This window comes from Ambystoma mexicanum, chromosome 9 (genome assembly GCF_040938575.1).
Source record: "Ambystoma mexicanum isolate Mex_15411 chromosome 9, UKY_AmexF1_1, whole genome shotgun sequence".
Classification (NCBI taxonomy): Eukaryota; Metazoa; Chordata; class Amphibia; order Caudata; family Ambystomatidae; genus Ambystoma; species Ambystoma mexicanum.
This window is the reverse complement of record NC_090931.1, coordinates 328,446,660-328,469,997: the sequence shown is the minus strand read 5'-3', so window position 1 is coordinate 328,469,997 and position 23,338 is coordinate 328,446,660. Positions and strand designations below refer to the sequence as shown.

Here is a 23,338-nt window from a genome sequence, read left to right as displayed (position 1 = left end):
CTATCTAAGAAGGATGGACGGCTCAGTCAGACATCTCTTTAGGGTTTCAAACGTGCGAGGTGCAGGTTATTCCCATGTCAGAGGGAAGCGCACACTCCTGAGCCACCCTCACAGTGCCTAAAAGGGATTCAGCTCAAAAACGGTGTTTGACGAGAAACATACTCTTCTGCTCCTTGCGCTAATTATGTACAGCATTAGCTGGCAATACTGTACTGCATTCAGATAAATGCAATCCACCGGTTCCGCCCACCATTAATCTCCGTTCACTCCCACTTCGAGCCACACTAGATTCTCCTTGGATGCGTGTTTGAGTCACAAGGAAGCACACTGCCTTTCATTCATAAACTGCGATGGGCCTCATTCTAGGAGGTCTTTGCTGATCTGAAGCGGGGAACTGTGCTGGGTCTCATTCTAGGAGGCCTTTGCTGATCTGAAGCGGGGAACTGCGATGGGTCTCATTCTAGGAGGCCTTTGCTGATCTGAAGCGGGGAACTGCGATGGGCCTCGTTCTAGGAGGCCTTTGCTGATCTGAAGCGGGGAACTGCGATGGGCCTCATTCTAGGAGGCCTTTGCTGATCTGAAGCGGGGAACTGCGATGGGTCTCATTCGAGGAGGCCTTTGCTGATCTGAAGCGGGGAACTGCGCTGGGTCTCATTCTAGGAGGCCTTTGCTGATCTGAAGCGGGGAACTGCGATGGGTCTCATTCTAGGAGGCCTTTGCTGATCTGAAGCGGGGAACTGCAATGGGTCTCATTCGAGGAGGCCTTTGCTGATCTGAAGCGGGGAACTGCGATGGGCCTCATTCTGGGAGGCCTTTGCTGATCTGAAGCGGGGAACTGCGATGGGTCTCATTCGAGGAGGCCTTTGCTGATCTGAAGCGGGGAACTGTGCTGGGTCTCATTCTAGGAGGCCTTTGCTGATCTGAAGCGGGGAACTGCGATGGGCCTCATTCTAGGAGGCCTTTGCTGATCTGAAGCGGGGATTGGCAGAGCATCCCCAAGGCCAGGCAAACCACACAGAGTTGACATCTGATCATTACATTCCCAGGCCCTGGGTTTAGAAACGCTGTACAGTTACTTGAAAGCGAGAAGGTCAAAGTTCCAAAGTTGTTTTTTCTGCCTTATCACCCTCGAGTCTTCCAAAAGCTACCGAATTCCAAGGGAGGGGGACGCTTAAAATAAATAAACTCCAGCTATAATTGTAGATATAACTGGACGAAAACCAGTTGAGCTCTTTCTTTATCATGTAACTGGGCACCACCCGACAATCACAAACTGGATGGATAAAAAAAAACGAGCACTTGGGCCTTAGCAGGGGCTGCAGCAGTGGAGGTGCTGAGGACAAGGAGATGTCCTTTGGATAATTACCCTGGAAACAGCCGCGGCAAGACCCGTGAAATAGAGCAGCCAGGCATGATGTTTGAGCATGGAACCCGTTTACCCAGCCTGCTCTGGCAGAGCTTTTTTTTTAGCCTTAGTCACCATGTCCCCATAGGCCCTTGTGAACTGCACTTACAGACACTTTAAAATATGTTAAAAAGATCCAATAGAACATATAAATATAATGGCCTCCTGATTTTTAAGAAATAGCCCTATGGCCAGGCCCACCTAATATATTGCCAAAAGGCCTTCTTACATTGCAGTAGTATTAGTAAGAAAGTACAAAATATACCCTTAAAAGCAGCAGCAATAGAAAGCACAATTAGAAATCAGCACATATGAAAAAGTTTCCAACATCAAAACAATACAAATATTACAAAAATACAAACAAACATTTCAAGCAGATTTCAGTTCACATTTTCTCAGAGATAATGCATATTTAAAAAATGACAATAGAGCCCAGCCCGCGCAAACTGAGCAGGTAACACAGAGCAGGCTCATAATGACGGAACCCGTGGCCCAGCAAGACTGGTGCCAACGTGCGCTCTCTAATGGGCGAAAACGCTGGACAAAACAATAAAAAGTGTGCCAAGTCTTCTTTAGGCACATCACAAAAGATACCACTGCACTCAGGTGAATACAATTAAAACGCACCCTAGTAATAACAATGCGCTGTGAAGGATTCTGAGCCCATCCCAGCAGGGATGTCATCACCAGAATGCCAGGGGTATCAGAAGTGACATCTCACCCTTGACCCCATGATGACATCACAGGAAGTGATGTCATTTGACCCCACCCCCAAGTGATATCACACGAAGTGATGAAACATGACCTTCAGATGCGTCTTACACCCGTATTTCCAGTCAAATGCATACACCTTCTCTCACTTCCACTCACACTGCATCCTCCACAGAGGTACGCACCCACACACCCGGAAAATTCAAACACACCCTATCACATTTCTTCTCATTCACCCACCATCCATTCACATATAAACCTTGTCTTACATCCACATAGTAAAGCACCCACCTACCCAGAACAAACGCACACTATCGCATTACTACTCATTCACCCACCAGTCACTCACTCATGCACCTTCTCTTACATCCACTCTCACTGCATTATCTGCACAGGAACACACCCAGAACATTCAAACACACACTATCACATTTCCTCTCATTCCCCCACCACTCACTGACCCATAGTACATACATACATCTGACATGCACTTCACAGGTGCACAAAACACATCACATAAAATAAATGCCTTCTTACCTGTTTTTCCAACTTTGGCCCGGCATTCCAAGCCACCCTCGACTTCTCCATGCTGCTCACAAACAGCAACCAGGAAGCTGGGAGAGCTTCCTGGTTCCTCTATATGAGCCGTGAGGAAGACGGAGGAGAAGGGTTTGGAGCTGAACGTGCCATGTGAGACATGCCACATGGGCAGCCAGCTCCAACCCCTACTGAGCGCTTCCTTCTCACGCTGCAAGCCCCAGCCCAGCCTTCACCCTGATGTGTGAGGACGGGGCCGGACCCCCCCGGACCTGGTCTGGTGGGGGGCCCGCACCGCCGGGGCTGCAGGGGCCCCTGCTAAGCCAGTGATCCCTACACTTCAGAGAGCTTGATTGCTTTACTCCCCATAGGCTACCATCATGGCAGCCCCAGAGAAATTCTGTGTGGGTTGTGGGCATCAGAAAAGAAGAAGTGCCTTGCACTAAGCACTGCTCAACTCTGTGACCATCTCAATCCTTGTTCATTCAATGCCACTGAGTGCGATATATGCAAATATTAATGGCATTCTAACTCACTCTAAGGGCCTGATTTATGATTGTGTCCGGGTGTTACGCTTTTGTATATCAGGCCAATGGAGTCTGCATGCCCCTGCTCTCAGTCTGTCCTTTCTCTGTTGTAAATGTGTTTTCCTGTTTCCAGAGAAAGATTTTCACTATATTTCAAAATGTAACTGCCCAATTCTTATGAAGGACTTAGGACAACCACTTCTGATTCGTGGAGATAAGTAAATAAAGTCACAGAGAGATAAGGTGACTTACCCAAGACTTATCCTGAGGGCTATACTGTGCTTCATTCTGGGGTCCTTTGCTCAGACGGCTAAACCCAGTGAAAGGGTGAACTTGGGAAATTGTTTAGCTTGCTCAGTGAAGCAGTGCCTGTTTCAAAACATGTGCTGCTTTTGAACGTGTCCTTTTGCAATGGAATAAGTGGGTAGCATGTGTTAAGAACAAGAGGGCGTCCTCACTTCTTTTCTCCATGTATCCTGCTCTCTGTGGCCAGGGAAAGGCCATCGCTCTTGGATCCTGACCCTGGGGTTGGAGATGCGAGGTAGGATCTCCGGGGTGGAGGAGACTCAGGGAGTGGGGAGGAGACGTCCTTAGGTGAGACATGGCCTCCTCCATTTCCCTTTCATAATGAATCCTCTGTCCCTCAAGCCTTTATAGGTTATTGTCAGTCCTTTCCCTGTTTTTCCCTTAACACCTTCCCCAAGAAACACCAGTATGGTACTGGACAAGGAAGAGACCAACTAGAGAAACACATCCTCACTTTACTAACACACCCACATACAGACATCAGTTGTGTACTGGGATGAGGAGGAGGCCAGCAAGAATAATGCAGGACTACCGTTTCAACAGTGAGCAGTCTAGTCCTTTTTGGACCAATCATGGTGGCAGGAACTTTAAAAGCCAGAAGTATTGTGGACATAAAATCAGTTGTGAAAGCAGTATGGACTTCTGGGCGAAAGCAAACTTCTCAGGAGAAGCGTTGTGGCAAGCGGAGTGCTTGAGACCCTTTGGAAGATGCAGAGCATGTGCAGCTGGAAGCAAAGCTGACGGATGCTGGAGGCCGGTAGCAGGCTGCAAGAAGGGAACCAGCGTGACCCAGCAAAGTGGTAGTGGGAATGCCGAGCTGCAGGAGAAGCACCACTGGGTGAAAGAAGCCACAGAGAGCCGGTGTGAGACTACGCAAGGTGCTGCACGGGAAAGAGAGACCTCGCGGGCAAGCTGGAAGCTATGACCGGTGAGTCTAACAAGCAGAGGGGACACCGGGCTGGCAGGCGAACACACAAAGCGAGCAATGAACATTCAGTGAAAGCAAGTTTAAGTACTTTTGAATACCAAACTGGATGAAATGAACATTGATTTGAGTGAAAGCAAATTTAAGTACATTTGAATACGGAGCTGGATGAAAGAACGTTTGTGAAACTTCCTAAACAAGGAATTGTATGATATGAAAAAACAGGTGATGGCCAGAGCCACAAGAAATATTGGTGAACACATATTGGCAAGAGACAAGAGAATTAAAGGAACTGTACAATATGTGAAAACAAGCAAGGTGGCAACTCAAGCCACTATACAATGCCAAGAGGAGGTAATATATGTGAATGAATCAAGCACTACTGTCAAGCTGAAGCATTGGCCACATGTCGATGGAAAAGAAGCAGGTAAGGTGTGTCGGTTGCGTGACCTGTAATGGGTGGACCGTGTGATCCCACAACTGTGCCTAGACTGAGTGCACCCCTATCTGGAAACGTCACTGAAAACACCCACAAAAGAAGCTTGTGTTTGAATTGCAAGGGAACCTTTATGTGATTTGATGTCAAGGAATTGAACTGCATATGTGAATTGGTGAAAGGTAACCATATCAGAAGAACTGGAAAGTGTCCCTAGGAATGGTGGTCTTTTGGAAAACTGAAAGACGTGAACTCTTGGGGAAGGGAAGCCCTGTGTTTTGTGAACTATCTTGAACTTGGGCAAGGGAACGCGGGTTACAAGCCAGGAACTGGAAGAAGCTCTCAATTCTTATTTGGAACACTATTTATTTTGATGTTGACATCCCTACACATTGTATACTTTTAGATGTGAGGACAAGTATAGGTTTTGGAAAGGACACAGACAGACATTTGCTTTGGACTTCCTGAGAAGGACTATCCTTAGTTTTCTTTAGTTAGGGAAATCCCACCTTAGCATAGGGCACGTTAGGCCTTATTCCACCCTAGCTTATAGTTAATAAAAATTAGTGGTACAAACTTTAATCTGTTCTCTGTGCCGCATTCATGATGCCTTCACACATGCAATAGATCATTAATTTTGTGTTAGCGCCACAATAGCACCCTATTTTATGTTCACACGACAAAACAGGAATACAAACGTGACATGATTTCTGGTACACAAGGTGGCAAACCTACCTAAATGCTAGAAGGTATTGCTGCAAAACACTCCAGCCCTGCCCCCCATCTTAAATGAGGGGGTCTGCAGTATTGCAACAGACTGCATCACATGTCCTGTGCCATTCCGATTTCATTTTCCCATGTGCTGCTTCAAATGAAATCAAGCTTCAAAAACATGATTTTGACTGTTGAGGCTGAAAGTGACGTGATTTTATGTGCGTTCCTATGTCCCTCCTTTTATGTGGAGCTGTTTAAATGAAGAAGGGTGTGGGCATTATAGCCACATCTCTGGCTACAGATATGTTGCCTATGCTGTAGCTCTGATGTTTAAGGTCTCACCAAGTGATGTGCTTATTCCCAATGAGTCAGTTCACTTTCAGTGGAAGAAAAGAAAATAAGATCCAAAACTAAAACGTGGAAGTTACTCTTTGTTTATGGAAGTCAAAATACTCCCCTGCTTAAAAGTTTGAGAGTAAACAACGTCTATGACCAATAAAGTGACTCCCATTTTTAAGTAGAAGATACAGCGAGAATGCTCTGCCTTTATTTTCAAGACTGGGGAAAACATTGAGGAAAAGTAGCAGTTAGATTTGGAAAAGTCCCAATGTGACGACAGGACATTACAAGATGGGATCGGGGATGCCTTCAGTGAGAACAGTAATATTATCAGCAGGAGGTATACCTCTGAGGCACCACAGCTAGAATGTTTGTTTGAAAGATTGTGCAAACTACAGACGTCTTTGACTTCCCGACTCCCATTTTCTGGATTTTTTCAAACGTTTTCTGGACTAAATACGTAATTACGCAAAGCACTGCTTCTTCCAGCCAGCTCTTACCCTTGCTGCTAGCACTCTCTTCCTTGGGACATAGCTATCCAAGTGCATACATTGCTGCAGCTCTTTGCATTCGCTGAGGATAAAGCTGAGTTTGTCCATCGTATGGTAGCTCATTGAGTTAAACCACTGCTGCACACTCTGTATGCAATCTGCCGCTCGGATATATCTGAACGTTAGAATGCTTAACTAGCTCATATTTCTTTGTGTTATCCACTGGTTACATGCTTCAAATCCCAGTAGTTGACAGAAGCTTTTATTATCAGAAGTTTTTGAAATTAATAACTTTGGGTTGAGTATAAAGCACCAAGAAATGATTGTCTGAGTGGTGTGCTCTACACAAACGGCAACATTATTATTACAACATGTCCTCCAAAGATGTTGTATCAGGTAGGGGGAGAGCAAAGGACAGCATGAGATGTCATTATTTTCAGCTGATGATCTTGGCATTTGTGTGGCCTAAGGAATCTCTTTTGGTTGCTGTGCACTCACAGCAGGGGGAAAGTGGGTGAGGTGTGCATTTCTCTGGATGATTTCAGCCCTCATATTCTCATTATGGCCCTTTTAACATGCCGGTTTACCATCTCTAGCGTTCCTGATGTGCAACACACTTAGCGTCAACCATAAAGGCCTTTCAGTGGCACCGCCATGCAGCACAACCTACAGATTTACCTATAGCTAACAGGCGCTTCTGTTTAAAATAATGAAAAATAAAAAAAGTTTTTTTTTTTAATACAGGGGTCGCAAGGGAGACCGCAGGGGCAGCAGCTGCAACCCTTTGCAACCCCCAAACGACATCTGTGCATCGCAGATACCTCTGGAGACCTGGACCGCAATATTCATATGCCTCCTATTAGTAGGCCTCATGATCTCAGATGACTCCTTTTTGTCCAGGATATGCTGGGGTACCTTGGCTTTGACAGGTAAAACTTTGGAAGGCATAACGTCTGTCATATATAAACATTGAGCCGCGTCCACTTCCGATCAGTGTAACATTTACAAGCCTAGAATACAGAATACCACCAATAAAAGCGAACCTCTATCGCATCAACTACCGTGTTAGAAAGATTCATTTCAGAAATTTCAAGCAAGATAACCAGGAGTAAACCCACTCTACCTACTTACCAAATTGGGGTCCAGGCTAAACGCCAACCCACTCCTGTGATCTTGCGAAACCGGAACATCCTTCTAAACCTCACAAAAGTGGAGCTCAGCATAGGCAGGTTCCAATTCTAGAGCCAACCCAGACCCTAGTATATGTATTTGATATCAATTTCGAACATAAATGACTTACAATACCAGATTTATGGATAGTGAAAACATTCCCATGAAGGGCGCCTGTACAACAGCTTAAAGATGAGAACAAGGAGGCAGCCAGTTTTAGAATTAGGACATACACCAGGGACAAAACAAACAAAAATCAAATGTTATGTATGACCAAAGAGACTGGCAGACAAGAGTCGAGAATCCAGTCCATATCCACATGCTTGAAGACCATAGGAGTAAAGGGAAGCTGCAATTAAACCAAGAGCCAGTGGGCACCATGTGCATTGGGGGGCGGTGGTGCTACTGGCAGGAGGCTCCCAATAGTTTGTGGAGCAACACCTTACAATGCTCCCTTACAGATATCCAGACAAATCCAGCAAGTGGCCCTTACTGAGGATTTACCTAGCCAATCGGTGCGCCCCAGGCAGACGCACTCAACAATCTATGGTGATTGCACATGCATATTTCAACACATGCCGGAGACAGACCGCCAAGCAAGTCACTCATTGGCTCTACAACTGATGACCACCCCACTGACTACCACTCTGCTTTTGATAATCCCGTATGTACAGCTATACTTTCTAACCTGCAGCATGCGATCTTGAATGATATTAGTATCCTGCTTAGCAATGTGACCTCCGCTATGACCCGGTCCATATTTATCAACACGGCTGCAGACTTGTCGGGCATATTTGGCTAGATCAACAATTTGAAGCACTGGAGAATGTGGTGTGATTTTCATGGCTATCCATCACTCACCTTCCTTGGCGCCAGAGCTGGCCGCAGTGGCAGCAGACGACCTCCCCACGGGACTCGAGTGTTTGGCACTCCCCCTTCCAGGGATTTTAAGTCCACTTGGCTTCAGCATATTTAGGCCTCTGTGCTACTCAAAGGTGCAGGTGAACCTCTCCTGCAGAGTCCGTGAAAGTGTCACGCATCAGAACTCTGTACGCGGCATGCATTCTTTCATGATGGCCGCCCTGCGGAAACATAAAATGGAAGAACAGTCAGAAGGATGGAGATGAGTGTCATCAGCTGATCAGTACAGAAGACAGGTGTTTTCCACTCACAACAGGGAGGTTGTCTATCAATGAATTTGATTGGATCATTAGATGCTGCTTTTGGTGACGACCCCCGTTCACACTGTATCCAAGTTTTCCTCTAAACTGTCTGAGCGAGTTGGCCATCCAAAGGAGCATCAGGATAGCCATGGGGGATGCAGATATCTATAAAACACATACTGAATTTAGGGCTTTTATCGGTCAACCCCCACGACTCTCAATATAATATACCTTGTGCTCCCTACTATCAACCCCAAACTCCTACATTCATCCCTTCCTCCCCAGAATCAGAGTATAGGTAGTATCACTTTCGCCCACTGCATCTTCTCATTGCCCCTAAGACATGCCCCCTCAATAGAAAAAGGACTGATCATCTGCTACCCCCATAGTCTTTGATACCTACCCAATACCCCAATGTACAGAAAATACTAGGTATCTTCTGCAACATCCATCCTGCTGCGCAGCCTTCTCCCCCAACACCAGGAACCCTGACCTCCTACCTCTCCTCCACCTCTTGCCTCAGGCCCCTCTCCCACATATCTACTGAGCAAGGTGCATCTCTTTTTCTTTGTAAGAGACATGGGATCAGCCACTGCACTAGCAGTGGCCCAGTCTGCTTGAACCACATAATGTGTGCCACCTGTCCTTCTACACCTAATGTGTGCCACCTGTCCTTCCCCACCTAATGTGTGCCACCTGTCCTTCCCCACCTAATGTGTGCCACCTGCCCTTCCCCGGTCTCCCTCTCTTTCTAACAACTCTTGGAGAGATCATGCAAGGGGTGCGGAGGATTGAGGGGTTGAGAGGAATGAGTGCCACTACTCTCTCATAAAGGATGAGGATAGGGAAGGCTATGAATCAAGATTGCATGAAAGTACTAGTTGTTCATCTACAGGTCCTGCAGTCCTGAGTGTGGTGGGGCACTATGTTTAACATGCATGGGCAAAGTCAACAATGTTGGCTTTTCTACGGACAGACATGTTCCCCCATTCAGATATTCTTAACATTACTACTTTTATATGTGGCAATTCTGTACAAATATCTCATAAAAATGTACTGTTTTTTATTTTATTTTTTATTGATTTAGCTGAGTCACAGTCTCAACCTTTCAACATAAATCCATCCAATTACATGCTTAGGATCATTCATGTTTAAAACAAAATACAGAATTCATTTCAGAATAAACAATTAAAATAAAAAAAACAATATTTGATAAAAATTCCAACATGATTAAAAGGCTCATATCTTCATGCACTAATTTCATTACTCAAGCATTGTAAAAGTTGTGTTTACCGCATCAGTGCAGAAGGTTGTTGCATATGTTTTTATTTTGTTACGCTATGCTGATCCAAATTCAGTGCTTGTAGGAAATGTACAATTGCATACCTAATTGCTTTAGACTCGGCATGCAAAAAGAGCTTCCCACACGGATTGCGGATTCAGATTTTTATGTGCATTAAAGCAATGTTTAAAAAAGAAAATTCGCACTGTTATTAATTCAGTGCACTCTACCATTAGATGCTTTAACGTTTCACAAACTTACACAGTAGATTCGTTTGCATTGATAACTTCCTACAATTTCCTTAGTATGCCATAAATTGAATCTAAAGTGCATAACGTTGACACAATGCTGCGGATCTGGAGGCTTCATTAAATATCTTGCAACTACTCCATATTATTTCATTAACATGTTACTACTGGTCTTTACATTTTTTTTATACGAAAGAAAATAATGAGACAAGGTAAAAACTGCAATCTGTGGCTGTGTGCTTAGAAGCGGCATTGCTGTGAAATCACCTGTATTCGCAGCTAGGAAGGGCCATTGGCCAATCAGATGGCTGCATCAATGGGCGGGAATATGCATTCTCTGCACGCTTTTCCAGCCACCCGATGCCCTTCCCCAGGTGGTACCATTTTTTGAAAAAAAATATATGAGGAGGTAGCAGGGAGCCTCTCCCTGTTGCCTCCTCAGCTCCCCCACCCCTCAAAACCAACAAACCCCCTTCCCCACCCCACTCCCAACTAACCTGCAGGGCCAGAGCTTTGAGCTCTGGTCTCTGATCGCAGCCGCCATACAAATGGAAAAGGGACTTAATCCCTCTTACATATGGCAGCGGCCATCTTCTTTCATTTTTTCTTTCTTCCATCTGGAGATTGCCTGTGCAAGCAACGAATCTCCCAAGGGTGGAAAAAAAACATTTGCACCCAGATGAACCATGCGGTGCGAATGGTTTTCACCCCCACAGCAGGGGTGTGAAAGTCATAATAATTCAACTACATGTGCAGTGCTGTGATGTATAAGGTTATAGACATAGGCGACTGACATACAGGTGGGATCTTTTTCGCTGTAGACTTTTATCATGTAAAATTAAAGCGCAAAGCCTGTCTAGCCCTATCACAAAGAGGGGTTTCCCAGCCTCAACCAAATACTAAGGGCTATGTCAGGATGTCAGGATGTGTCTAAAACCTATTTCCTTCCCTCACATTCTAAACCACATTCTAAATCAAACTGGGTAAAGGGGTGATCTTCTTGGTCCAGAAGAATGTCTCCCTTCTTCTGGATAATAAACCAAAGTTCACTTTCGGGTAATGAAAAAGGAAAAATTCTTCATAAAGGTCAAAAGCAAAAGTCTCAAAGGCTTTCTTGACTTGGCACTCCACCAATGCACAGGCAGAAAAGAATGTTGTTTATCTTCACAGTGTTAGCGGGAGATAACTCCCTCTCCCCTTAACGTTCCTCAGGTTTCTCAATACTTTTCACAAGGCTAGGATGGATGACTTCCTATTCCTTGTCTTTACTGTGCAATTCACGATGCGAGGGGAAATTACTCCCATCTCCTGGTCTTCTTTGGGCTTCTCAAAATGCCATGGAAATGACTCCCTTCTCGTGGCTACTTTCACAATGTTCATCAAACACTGGGAGGTATGGGTCCCTTCTCCTGGCCTTTGGGGGCTATTCATAATGCCAAGAGAATGACTTCCTTCTCTTGGCGTCTGTCCCAGTGTTCATCAAAGACCAGGGGGTATGACTCCCTTCCCCTGGCCTTTCTCAAGCTTTATTTGTGTGTCAAGCCTGACCCACAGACCTGTGTTGGGCAGACCTGGTATACATCCGGCCAGGTACTGCCCCATGGAAGATGCACCCTGGAGGAAGTCCCTTTCCCATTTCTGGACTTCCCCTATACCTGGTTCACTATCTTGCCAGGTATAGGCTTTTTCCCACTTCTTCCTCTTTCTTCTCTTTGGGTCCCAGATCCTCTCAGCAGCTTCTTGATTTTCACTCAGGTCCCAGACCGTGGTTTCTCTTATGTACAGACTTGGTTTACTCTCCTGCCAAGTACTGTGTTTAGCTTCTTGATCTGTACTATTTCTGACCCGGGTTTCTCTTCTCAGTGGACTTGAGATATTCTTTTGCCAATTACTGTGACCAAGGAGTGGATATTTCAACTCATTATACCTGTACTACGTCATTGCCTCCCATGTTAGCTTACCCCTACTGGTCCCTGAGCATCGCCCGTTATCTTGAGTGTATGTCGGGTGCTCGGCCGGTTGTTTACCAGGGTTCTCTATTGCTCTTCCTTCATCATGCAGCGTCTCTCCCATTACCTGTCCTTGCCGGTTCTCAGACTCTGTGTTTCATTCTGGATAGTGTTAGCGTTACTCTTGCTCGCCACACTGAAATCCTGCAACTTTCATTTCTCTGCCAGTCTTTGGCAGTGTCTTTGTGTAAAGGAGTCCTGTTATTCCTGCAATACCAGGAGTCTACTGATCTCAGCTATCCCTCTGCCTCGCCAGCTTCTCCTTTGCACTTTCTGGGTTTCTCTGAATCTCATACTGATTGGCCGCTAGTTCTTGTCTCTCCCCTTTTTTGTTGTCCGTCATTAGTTTTTATACTCTTAGAATTTTCATATGGACTGGGATGCTCACTTTGACTCTCCGGGGCACGAGTGCTCTTCATAACTCTGTACATCTTCTTCGTCCCAGTGTGATTATGATCACTCTCTACTGGCTTTACTGGACTCCTCCTCATCCCAGTTTTCGAGCTTACTTCAGGCAAGTAGTCCCTACTCTTCCTCGCCTCAGTGGTTCTCACAAGGGTTCTTGACACAAGTATATGGAAGTGTGGGGGACAAGTGAATTTTGTCCAGGGAATGAGGGTGAGGGAAGTTGGGATGTATTATGAACATACTGCGTTCTCTCTGAGAAGTCGTCCCTAGTCCCATAGGGGGGATCCCTCCCCATGAGATCCTCCCTCTGAGTACCACCCGAGGGGGACTATCGGGTAGCAAGCTCACCTCCCTGGTCTCATGGGAAGGGCTTCCTCCTAGGGGAGAAGGGACGACATCCGAGGATTCGTCACAGATGTCACAGCAAGGCTAGGCAGTCTTTGGTTTTATATTCTGCCTCCTACAGAAATGCAGAAGTACCATATACAACAATAAAGGGAGGCCTCCATACTGTGTTTCAGCTCTTTGAAAATCAAATATTAAGTGCAAATCAAATGTAATGTACACTAATACGAATGTTAATATAGTTTCAAAAGTATTTGTTGCTGTTTCCATCCAAAAAAGTTCTCTGTAATTGGTAAGTAGTGACACCTATTAATGGACTAACAAGATAAGAATTTTATGTGCTAATTTTAATTTGAATGCTAATTCCATGGAGAGGGAAGCGGCCGCTACCACTAACATGTCTGCCGTCGGTCTCTGTGGAATTTTGATAGTCTGTTGTTGAGGGTGTACAGAAGGCATGAGAATCCAGCCATTTCCCTATTCCTGTAACGTTTTACACCCGCAAAAGGAATCATGCATTACTACTGCACTGCCTTGTACGTGGGTTTATGGGCTTTGCATCGAAAATGATGCATCGAAATTAAAATCCATCGAAATAAATCCATCGAAAATAAATTCATTGAAATGCTATCTTTTGAATTAAAGTGCATATCCATCGAAACTTGTCCATTGAATATAGGCATGGACAAGTTTCAACGAATATGTACTTTTAAATGTAAAAGAAAGCATTTAGATGCATTTATCTTTCACGTTCTAACGTTACATGGAGCTGTCCATTCCTCAAATCTTTAAAGTATTTCGGCACTGGCCAGCTTCATGTAACGTTTCAGTGGTTATTGTTTATTGGGTGGTGCATCCCATCACCCGCAAACACCCAAGGACACTCCCCTAAACCTAACTCTAACCCTACCCTAACCCTAACTCTAACCCTAACCCTTACCACACCCCTAACTCTAACCTTAACCCTAACTCCTACCCCACCCCCAGCACTAACCCTAACCCTAAACCAACCCTTAATCTAACCCTAACTTTAACCCTAAATCTAACCCTAAATCTAACCCTAGCCCTAACCCTAAATCTAACCCTAGCCCTAACCCTAATCCTAAATCTAACCCTAACCCTAATTATCCATCGAAATTATCCATCGAAATTCATTCAATGAATATGCTTTTCGATGGAAAAGCAATTCAATGAATACATTTCGATGGATAAACATTCAATGGATAGTAATTCGATGGAAACACCAGATATCTTGTACGTGCATAGTGGGCGCCATTACAATTAATCACTATGGAGACCTTTTGGTTTTCGAAGTGTAAAAAACAGGCGAGTCCATAGGGATTCAAAACGCTCTGTCCAGAGCGAATCCCAGATGCAGGTGAAGTCCCTGGTGGTGGTGGATGGGCTAAAAGGTGGAGCAGATCTTTTGCCCCAGCTCTGTCCAAGAAATGTGATTAGAATGGCCTGAAAGTAATTAATAGGCGAAGGGCTCTAATTTACTTTACATTTCTACCGCGCTCCAGGTACCCGAAAGCTTAAGGCCGCCAACATAAAACGCAAAGACAGACAATACGAAACGTGTGCCAATTAGTGGGTAGGATTCATACTCAAGGGCAGGGCCGGTCGGAAGTTCCATCAGACTAATAGAATAAGCATGTTTTCAATTTCCTTTTAAACATGTCTGTGGACTCAGTATGCCCGAGGTCAGGGGGCAGATCATTCCAGGCTAGTGGAGCGGCTATGATAAAAGCTCCCTTCTGGGCTTTGTTTGTTTTACAGCGTACTGTTTCTAAAAGATTGCAATTATTGGATCTTAGGGATCTGGGGCTCTACTTTTTCACAATAGCTTCTGATAAATAGTCTGGCATGCGGCCCATGAGACATTTATGAGTGATGATTAACATCCTGAAATGTACTCTGGCTTCGACAAGAAGCCAATGTAGGCGTTGTCTTGCCCCAGACACGTGGTCCTTCCGTCTCAGACCCTTCACCACCCTCACTGCACCATTCTGAATGACCTGGAGGTGGTTAAGGTCTACTTGTGCGATGCCAACTAAAAGGCTACAACAGTAATCCATTGTTGATCCAATGTTGGCCCTAGCTAAAGGCCTTCTTCCCACTATGAACTATGCCCCGGATTTTTAACATCAGATTGCAAATATGACCCTTAGCCTCAAAAGACACGCCAGCCTTTTCTTCCAAGCTAAACCTTTACTTTGAAAGAAAGAATGAGGATGGTCTTTGAAACTGAACTATGGCATTACTGTGGGCTTGCCTAAAGGTATCACTGCCAACAAACTAATGCAAATATAGGATGTTGTGTTTAACATACAATATAGTCTCATTTATCTACACACCTTTTCCACTGGTGAGAACTGAGCTTCGTCTATTGTAGCACAAGCGTATCCAACAGTTGGGCAATTTGCAACTATAGAAATGCTCCAGCTGTGCATGGCGTGGAAATAATGTGATATGATATGGCATTTATAACGCGCCTGTACACAAGTGTCACATAGTCCATTACAGAGCGTCCAAATCGATTTCATAGCATGATTAATCGCACAGAGTGTAATATTCACCAAAAGCAAATGAGACAAAGAAACCGAGACTCCGTCGATGGGTCTCTTGGAAACCTAATCCAATTTTCAGAGGGGCGAATTTTCCAGGCTTACCATAATTTGACAATAGTCGGGGACACATTGATTATCAGTTCCCTTCAAACGTTTCTTTGTCTTCCCAATGAGTTTTCTTGGGATATTGATCAATGCCGTTCCGTCTCCTTTTGGAACACATTTCGGATGTTGGCAGGTCTGCTGCTTTGAGTTGTTTCTGGCTGATAGCCTCTTCCCACCCATTGGCCTCCATGAAAGATTGTGTATGACTGGTTCTGAGCGTGAGAGTAAGGACATCATCTCACATACTTCCATGCGTGCTGCCCAGTCTCACTTTTCTCCATGAAGGCCTTGTTTTAGAGACCAGCCAGAAGCAGAACCTCTGTCCAGTCCAGGCTTCTTATGTCAGGTCTCCTCATCGCCTCCTGGTCAATGGGCTGAGACGAAGAAAAAGCAATGTAGTGTATAGACTTGGTAGCCGTGGGCGGTCCAAATGTGTGTACCAGCCTAGACCAAGTGGATTCCATGTACCTCAAGTAGAGAAGGCACATTGTGATTGAATGGGACAGCCACCCTACAGGGAATCGGGCAATCCTCCGAGTTACCCTTTGGCCAGGCTATGCACGCACAGATGCAGTGTGGATGAAACACGTGGAAGAGATAGAAGTTCCATCCCTTTTGCTGGTTGAAGCCAATGCTATAAAACAGGCAAAGTTAATTAGCGTTGTGGAAGGTAGCTTTGTTCTGCACACTTCAAAATTAGGTCTACCTGCCAGGTTCTATTGATTCAGGATAGCTAGCCTGCAATATCAATAAACCAGGAAAGAGATGCTTCAAATCAAAATATGTGTGAATTATGTCTGGCCTGCTGTGCTGACCCCCCTTTGGTGTTGGATCAATGGACTAGGTATCATTCCATAGGTGCTGCTGCCATTTCACCAATCTGATTCCACAACTATAAATCTGTAATTAGTGTTTGGTCTAAAAGTTTGGATACATGACAAAAGATTGCAGGCCGGTTTTGCCTAATCCACCTTTCCCATGGGTCCTTGTCCCACTGTGACCATCTATCATGGTGATGGCCTCCTCCCCCAAATCTCATCTTGAGCAGGGAACACCTCCAACCTACATAGGCCCCTCTCCCCTTCTTCCCACCCATCACGCTACCCCTGTGCAGGGGACAACCACACAAACCCCAGTCCTAAACATTCTGCTATTAAGCCATCTACCCCCAGTCCTCTTCCTACCCCCAATCCACTAGCAGCATTCCCTGCAAACCTTTCACCCACCCCCAAACCATCACCTGACTCCCGCTCACTCCTTACTTTGCCAGAACGATGCACCCCCTGGAAATCTGTAGTCATGCGCTACAAGCAAGCACATGGACTAATTCCAATAGGTGGACTGTTGGGAACCATTTTTCATTGGAAGAGGGAGGAACATAACATTTTCTCAATTAAATGGGTGCTCTTCCACAGGAAGTAATAGGTTATTCAGGCGGTGTCTGTGTTGTTTGGACGTAACACCCCTGGCACATCCTGAATATCTTTGATGAAAAGGATGGACTGCACTTGCTACAACAGAACAGACCAGGTACCTTGTACGATCCACACCAAGTAAATGATTTAGCTGAATTGTAAATTGACATACGATGTTGAAGAACATTCCTCACCAAGGAATTATTCACGTAAAACGTAACTTGACGTACCATAATCGAGAAAATTAGTCCTGGTGAAGCCGTGATGTAAAACATGTATTGACTTGGAATCTGACAGCACGCCCAATAAAGTATGATCTAGCACCTTGAAGCATCTCATGTGCTAGATGGAATTACCAATGACAATCTCAGACCCAAATAACCAGAAAGACTCAAAGAATATGGCAAAGTACTACTTTATTATCAGAATAAAATAAAGTAGGGCAATCTGGCGAACAGCAAGCTGTTGTCCACACACTCACCCCAAATATGATTACACAAAGGTGTTATACCTCGATATGCGTCATTTATGACATCATCCTACGTGGTAAACCTACTAAAGGGAGGGATTGGTTAAGGCAAGGTTGTCCAACATACGGCCCGCGGGCCACAATGCGGCCCTCCAAGCCATTTCATGTGGCCCGCGAGGCTGTACAGACAACATTGAACAAATAAAGAAATACACTGGGCCGTGGTGGAGGACTGTTACTGCCTCTGGTGCCCCCTAAAAGGGGTAGGGGGGGCATCAGAGGCAGTAACAGGCCACGGCCGGTTTATTTATTTATTTGTTCAATGTTTGTCAGGTCCGTGGACCCGATTAATTTATTTATTTCTGCAATGTTGGGCGGACCCAACATTGCAGAAATAAATAAATTAATCGGGTCCTCGGACCCGGCAAACATTGAACAAATAAATAAATAAACCCGGCCGTGGCGGAGGACTGTTACTGCCTCTGCCACGGCCCGGTTTATTTATTTATTTGTTCAATGTTTGTCGGGTCCGTGGACCCGATTAATTTATTTATTTCTGCAATGCAGAAATAAATTAATGAATCGGGTCCACGGACCCGGCAAACATTGAACAAATAAATAAATAAACCAGGCCGTGGCGGAGGACTGTTACTGCCTCTGCCACGGCCCGGCTTATTTATTTATTTGTTCAATGTTTGTTGGGTCCGTGGACCCGATTAATTTATTTATTTCTGCATAAATAAATTAATCGGGTCCACGGACCCGACAAACATTGAACAAATAAATAAATAAACCGGCCCGTGGTCTGTAACTGCCTCTGGTGCCCCCAGCACCAGAGGCAGTTACAGGCCACGGCCCAGTTTCAGGGGCGCAGAGTATGCGGGTGCTCCGGCCCCCCAAGCCGGAGAGAAGAGACGCAGTATGGATGGTCCTTTGTTCCATCCATACTGTGTCTCTCTCTGGCGGCCGGGTAAAAGCCAGGTAAAAAACAATGTTTAAAAATGGTGGGACGGATGCAAAGCAAGATGCTCTTGTTTTGCATCTGTCCCTCAATTTCTAAAAATCGTTTTGGTTCGGGTATACTTCTACAGTTGTGTGCACGGATGTAGAAGTACACCCAACCCAAAACGATTTTTAGAAATGGAGTCACAGATGCAAAGCAAGTCTGTCCCTCAATTTCTAAAAATCGTTTTGGGTTGGATGTATTTGTACATCTGTGCACCCCGCTTGGCAAGAGGGGTGCACAGATGTAGAAGTACACCCAACCCAAAACGATTTTTTAGAAATGGAGGCACAGATGCAAAGCAAGTCTGTCCCCCAATTTCTAAAAAATCATTTTGGGTTGGGTGTATTTGTACATCTGTGCACCGCTCTTGGCAAGAGGGGTGCACGGATGTAGAGGTACACCCAACCCAAAACGATTTTTAGAAATGGAGGCACAGATGCAAAGAAAGTCTGTCCCTCAATTTCTAAAAATCGTTTTGGGTTGGATGTATTTGTACATCTGTGCACCCCGATTGGCAAGAGGGGTGCACAGATGTAGAAGTAACCCAACCCAAAACGATTTTTAGAAATGGAGGCACAGATGCAAAGCAAGTCTGTCCCCCAATTTCTAAAACATGGTTTTGGGTTGGGTGTATTTGTACATCTGTGCACCCCGCTTGGCAAGAGGGGTGCACAGATGTAGAAGTACACCCAACCCAAAACGATTTTTAGAAATGGAGTCACAGATGCAAAGCAAGTCTGTCCCTCAATTTCTAAAAATCGTTTTGGGTTGGATGTATTTGTACATCTGTGCACCGCGCTTGGCAAGAGGGGTGCACAGATGTAGAAGTACACCCAACCCAAAACGATTTTTAGAAATGGAGGCACAGATGCAAAGCAAGTCTGTCCCCCAATTTCTAAAAAATCATTTTGGGTTGGGTGTATTTGTACATCTGTGCACCGCTCTTGGCAAGAGGGGTGCACGGATGTAGAGGTACACCCAACCCAAAACGATTTTTAGAAATGGAGGCACAGATGCAAAGAAAGTCTGTCCCTAAATTTCTAAAAATCGTTTTGGGTTGGATGTATTTGTACATCTGTGCACCCCGATTGGCAAGAGGGGTGCACAGATGTAGAAGTAACCCAACCCAAAACGATTTTTAGAAATGGAGGCACAGATGCAAAGCAAGTCTGTCCCCCAATTTCTAAAACATGGTTTTGGGTTGGGTGTATTTGTACATCTGTGCACCCCGCTTGGCAAGAGGGGTGCACAGATGTAGAAGTACACCCAACCCAAAACGATTTTTAGAAATGGAGGCACAGATGCAAAGCAAGTCTGTCCCCCAATTTCTAAAAAATCGTTTTGGGTTGGGTGTATTTGTACATCTGTGCACCCCTCTGTGCACCCCTCTTGGTAAGATGGGTGCACAGATGTAGAGGTATAATGTACCCAGCGGGATCGAACCTGTGTTGCTCCTGAGCTATCCTCCCGAGACTCCGAAGATCTGAAGTACATTTAATGATACAGAACCAGAACTATTGAGCAAGTCTAACATCATCTTCACCATCATCAGAATAAATCAACACTGTTGTGGTTATACAAGAGCTAATATATTTAAAGGGATGGAATTACTCCGAATGTAGCAGCACTATTCAATAACCCAAAGTGCTTAAGCATAGTTAATGTGAAAATATGACACTTCTCACCATTGGGACAGTACTGCCTTGGACAGAGTTTCAAAGTGAAGAAGTGAGCAAGTGATCCGGGGTATGCAGCCCACACACACGCATGGCATTCCCATGCACCCACTTGCGCGAATTGCACCAAATTAGTGAGATTGTGCTCCAAGGCACACGCACAGTCTTTGCTCTGAGGTTTGACACACTCACAGGATGGGATGGCATTTCGTTCTCCTATCCTAGTTGTGTTGCTCTGCCTTTTGAGGGCTACTACAACCTGGATGATTATAGAGGAGTGGAGTAGGGGCAGTATTGGCCTACTGGGATGCAACTGGAAGGCTTAAACCTCCTTCTTACTTGCCTTTAGTACATGCAATACATGCTAGCCAATGTTTCCACTGTTCTGCACCTCCCTGCCCCCCTAGCACCAAGTTGGCGACTACGTGCAAATGCGGTCATATAAGTGCTGGTTATGTCACTTCCTATATTTGGACACCACCCGGGAAATTCATAAGTCGGCTCCCCTGCCCGATTTATTTATTCAATGTTTGTCGGGCCCGTGGACACGATTAATTAATTGATTTCTGCAATGTTGGGTCCGACCAATAAACCGGGCCGTGGCGGAGGACTTTTACTGCCTCACGTGCCCCCTGGAATTGGATTATGCTTCTTTCATTACCACAGAAGTAATGAATGTGTATTACAGAGATAAGCTGGCATATGTATTGGGCACACTGCACATGCTCAGGCAGCATCAATCATGCCTTGTAGAGGACAATGCTGGCCTAAATTGGTAACAGCCAGCACAGACATGTTGCTACAGAGGCATATTTTGGGCACAACCAGCATGCCAATGTGTTACATCAGTGACAGTGCTGTCTTACACTGTGGACACATTGATCATTAAAATGTGTTATGTTCTACAATGTTCTTGTCTGCTGTTAGTGACATGGAATGTACATGTTCCCCTTTAGAACTGATTGTAAACGTATGGCTTTTTGGTCACTTTTCCTGCTGTAAAATGCACAATTTCAGCCCCATATTTGGAAAAAAAATCTTGGGGGGGAGACCCCCCCCAAACCCTCCCAATATTGTTATAGCTCCCTCGCTACGCTCGGTCGCCCCCGCTATTTCCGAGAAATATCAACACATACACACTGGAAGAAATCACAAGAAACTAACCTTTCATCACTGCCCCCGACACCAAAAGCTATCTTTGGGACTGCATGGCTATGCCTTTGATGCTATTGTGTGAAAGGTCACACACCATCGCTTTTGAATATACTACTTTGGGTGAGGGTGTTCACTTTTGGCTCGCCGGCCCTCCGGGTGACAAAAAGTGAATGCTTCGGCCCCACATTCAAAAAGGTTGGACAAGCCTGGGTTAAGGGAACGTATATACCTATATATCATGTAAGTATTAACAATACTACTGGATGCCCCTTATCTGGTGGGCTCGCCTTGAGCCACCTCTAAATACGTATTATACTGATTATAGCAGAATAATGGCAGCAGATTGGTCTTTGCAACATTGTATAGCATGTTGCTACATGGACCCTCTGATTGGTTGGCATGCTTTCCTAACTTTGGATATTCGGCTTGTTAAGAGAACGTAAGCAAAATAATGCCCAGGTGCCGAGAGTAACGTCAGACTACTCCCCACTTTCCCAATTAAGTCCTTCATCTCTCATCGGTCCGGCATTAAGCCAAGGCTTCTCCTTTGTAGTTTACCTTGCACCCTGTTCTCTATTCTGGGACTTTTAAGGGAGTGTAGGCACAACATTATCTTTGTCTGGAGCTTAATGAATAGCTGTTTTTGACTTCCGAATCACATGTGAGACCACCACAAATGTGTCAATTTCGACCTTCTACTTATTGCTAGGATCCGAGAGAAAATGTCTCCCTGACTCTCAGAAAATGACTTGTGCTCATTAAGGTAACCGAGTTGCTTTTGCTCCCAAAACCAGGAGTCGAACTCGAATAACCAGGCCCAAAGTCGAGTGATTTACCCACTGCACTAGAGCAACTGCTGGACAGAACCCTTGTCAATATTCCTGTCAGGATTGGACTCTGCAGAAAATATTCAGAGACAGCTTTGTAAAGATGTGCACCTTTTCTAATTTGCTTGGAAAATTACAGGAAACTCCTCATTTCGTTAATAATTTATTAATCTCCTGAAATGCAAATGTTTAATTATGGGGGTGGGGTGGTGCTCAGAAAGGTCTCATGAATTCCCCCTCACCTTAACTTATAACCCCCTCGCGTGCTCCTAACTGCCCCGTGCCACCTCGCCCCACTGCTGCCTGTGGCTGGTGGGAACCCACAGTTAATAATGTCCATTTCCAGCACTGCACTACACGCAGTGTGAAACTCCTGCACACAGAGGGCAGCGCCTTCTCCCAATGCGAAACAACACACAGAGCTTGCTTGCTTGTAAAAATGCCCTGCCCATAGCATGCCTTCAAACGAACTAAAAATAAACCTGCAAATATGGCATAAACCTAATCCCACAGTGAAACAACGGCACCCAAGGCCAAACACCTGTCGATCGTGCAACCTGCACACAAAGTGAAATAACTGCACACGATTAATACAAAGCCTGTCCTGCTCCCAGTTTGAAACATCGGCACACAGAGCATAACACATGTGCCCACAGGCATGAAACAGGCACGCGCATCACTCACCTAAAGCGAAACAGTGACTTACAAAGTGCAGGGCCTGCAATCAGAGCGACCGCTGCACAGAAAGAAAAAACAATGCCCATAGAGTTCAGCGCCTGAAATACCTGCGCACAGTGCAACCCTTGCACTAACTGGTGAACACCTGCACTCAGCTTGAAACACCTGTACACAGAGCACGGCCCTGTGGCGCTAACGACCTACACACAGGGCCCAACACCTGCTCCAGTGTGAAACGCCTGCCCTCAGTGTGATTGGCCTCAGCAAAGAACAGATGATCTGTACCAGCCTGAAATAGATAGATGTACCCATGGCACAGCACCTGCCCTCAGAATGGAACAGGTGCAACCAAGAAAAACGTGTACCCAGGATAGAAAACGGGTACCCACTGGGGATGAGACAGGCGCACAAAGGCACACTT

The 23,338-nt window shown here is 45.3% G+C and overlaps 1 protein-coding gene across 2 annotated transcripts in view; it reads right to left on the bottom strand.

Annotated features, from left to right (window-relative positions):
- Nucleotides 1-23,338, bottom strand: part of CLIP2 (CAP-Gly domain containing linker protein 2) — a 705,753-nt gene that overhangs the window by 578,790 nt on the left and 103,625 nt on the right. For both annotated transcript variants that reach the window (XM_069614741.1, XM_069614743.1), the window contains exon 2: nt 8,423-8,643. In XM_069614741.1, the coding sequence (XP_069470842.1) occupies nt 8,423-8,531 (109 nt within the window). In that variant the 5' untranslated portion in view covers nt 8,532-8,643. The remainder of the gene's footprint in view (nt 1-8,422; nt 8,644-23,338) is intronic.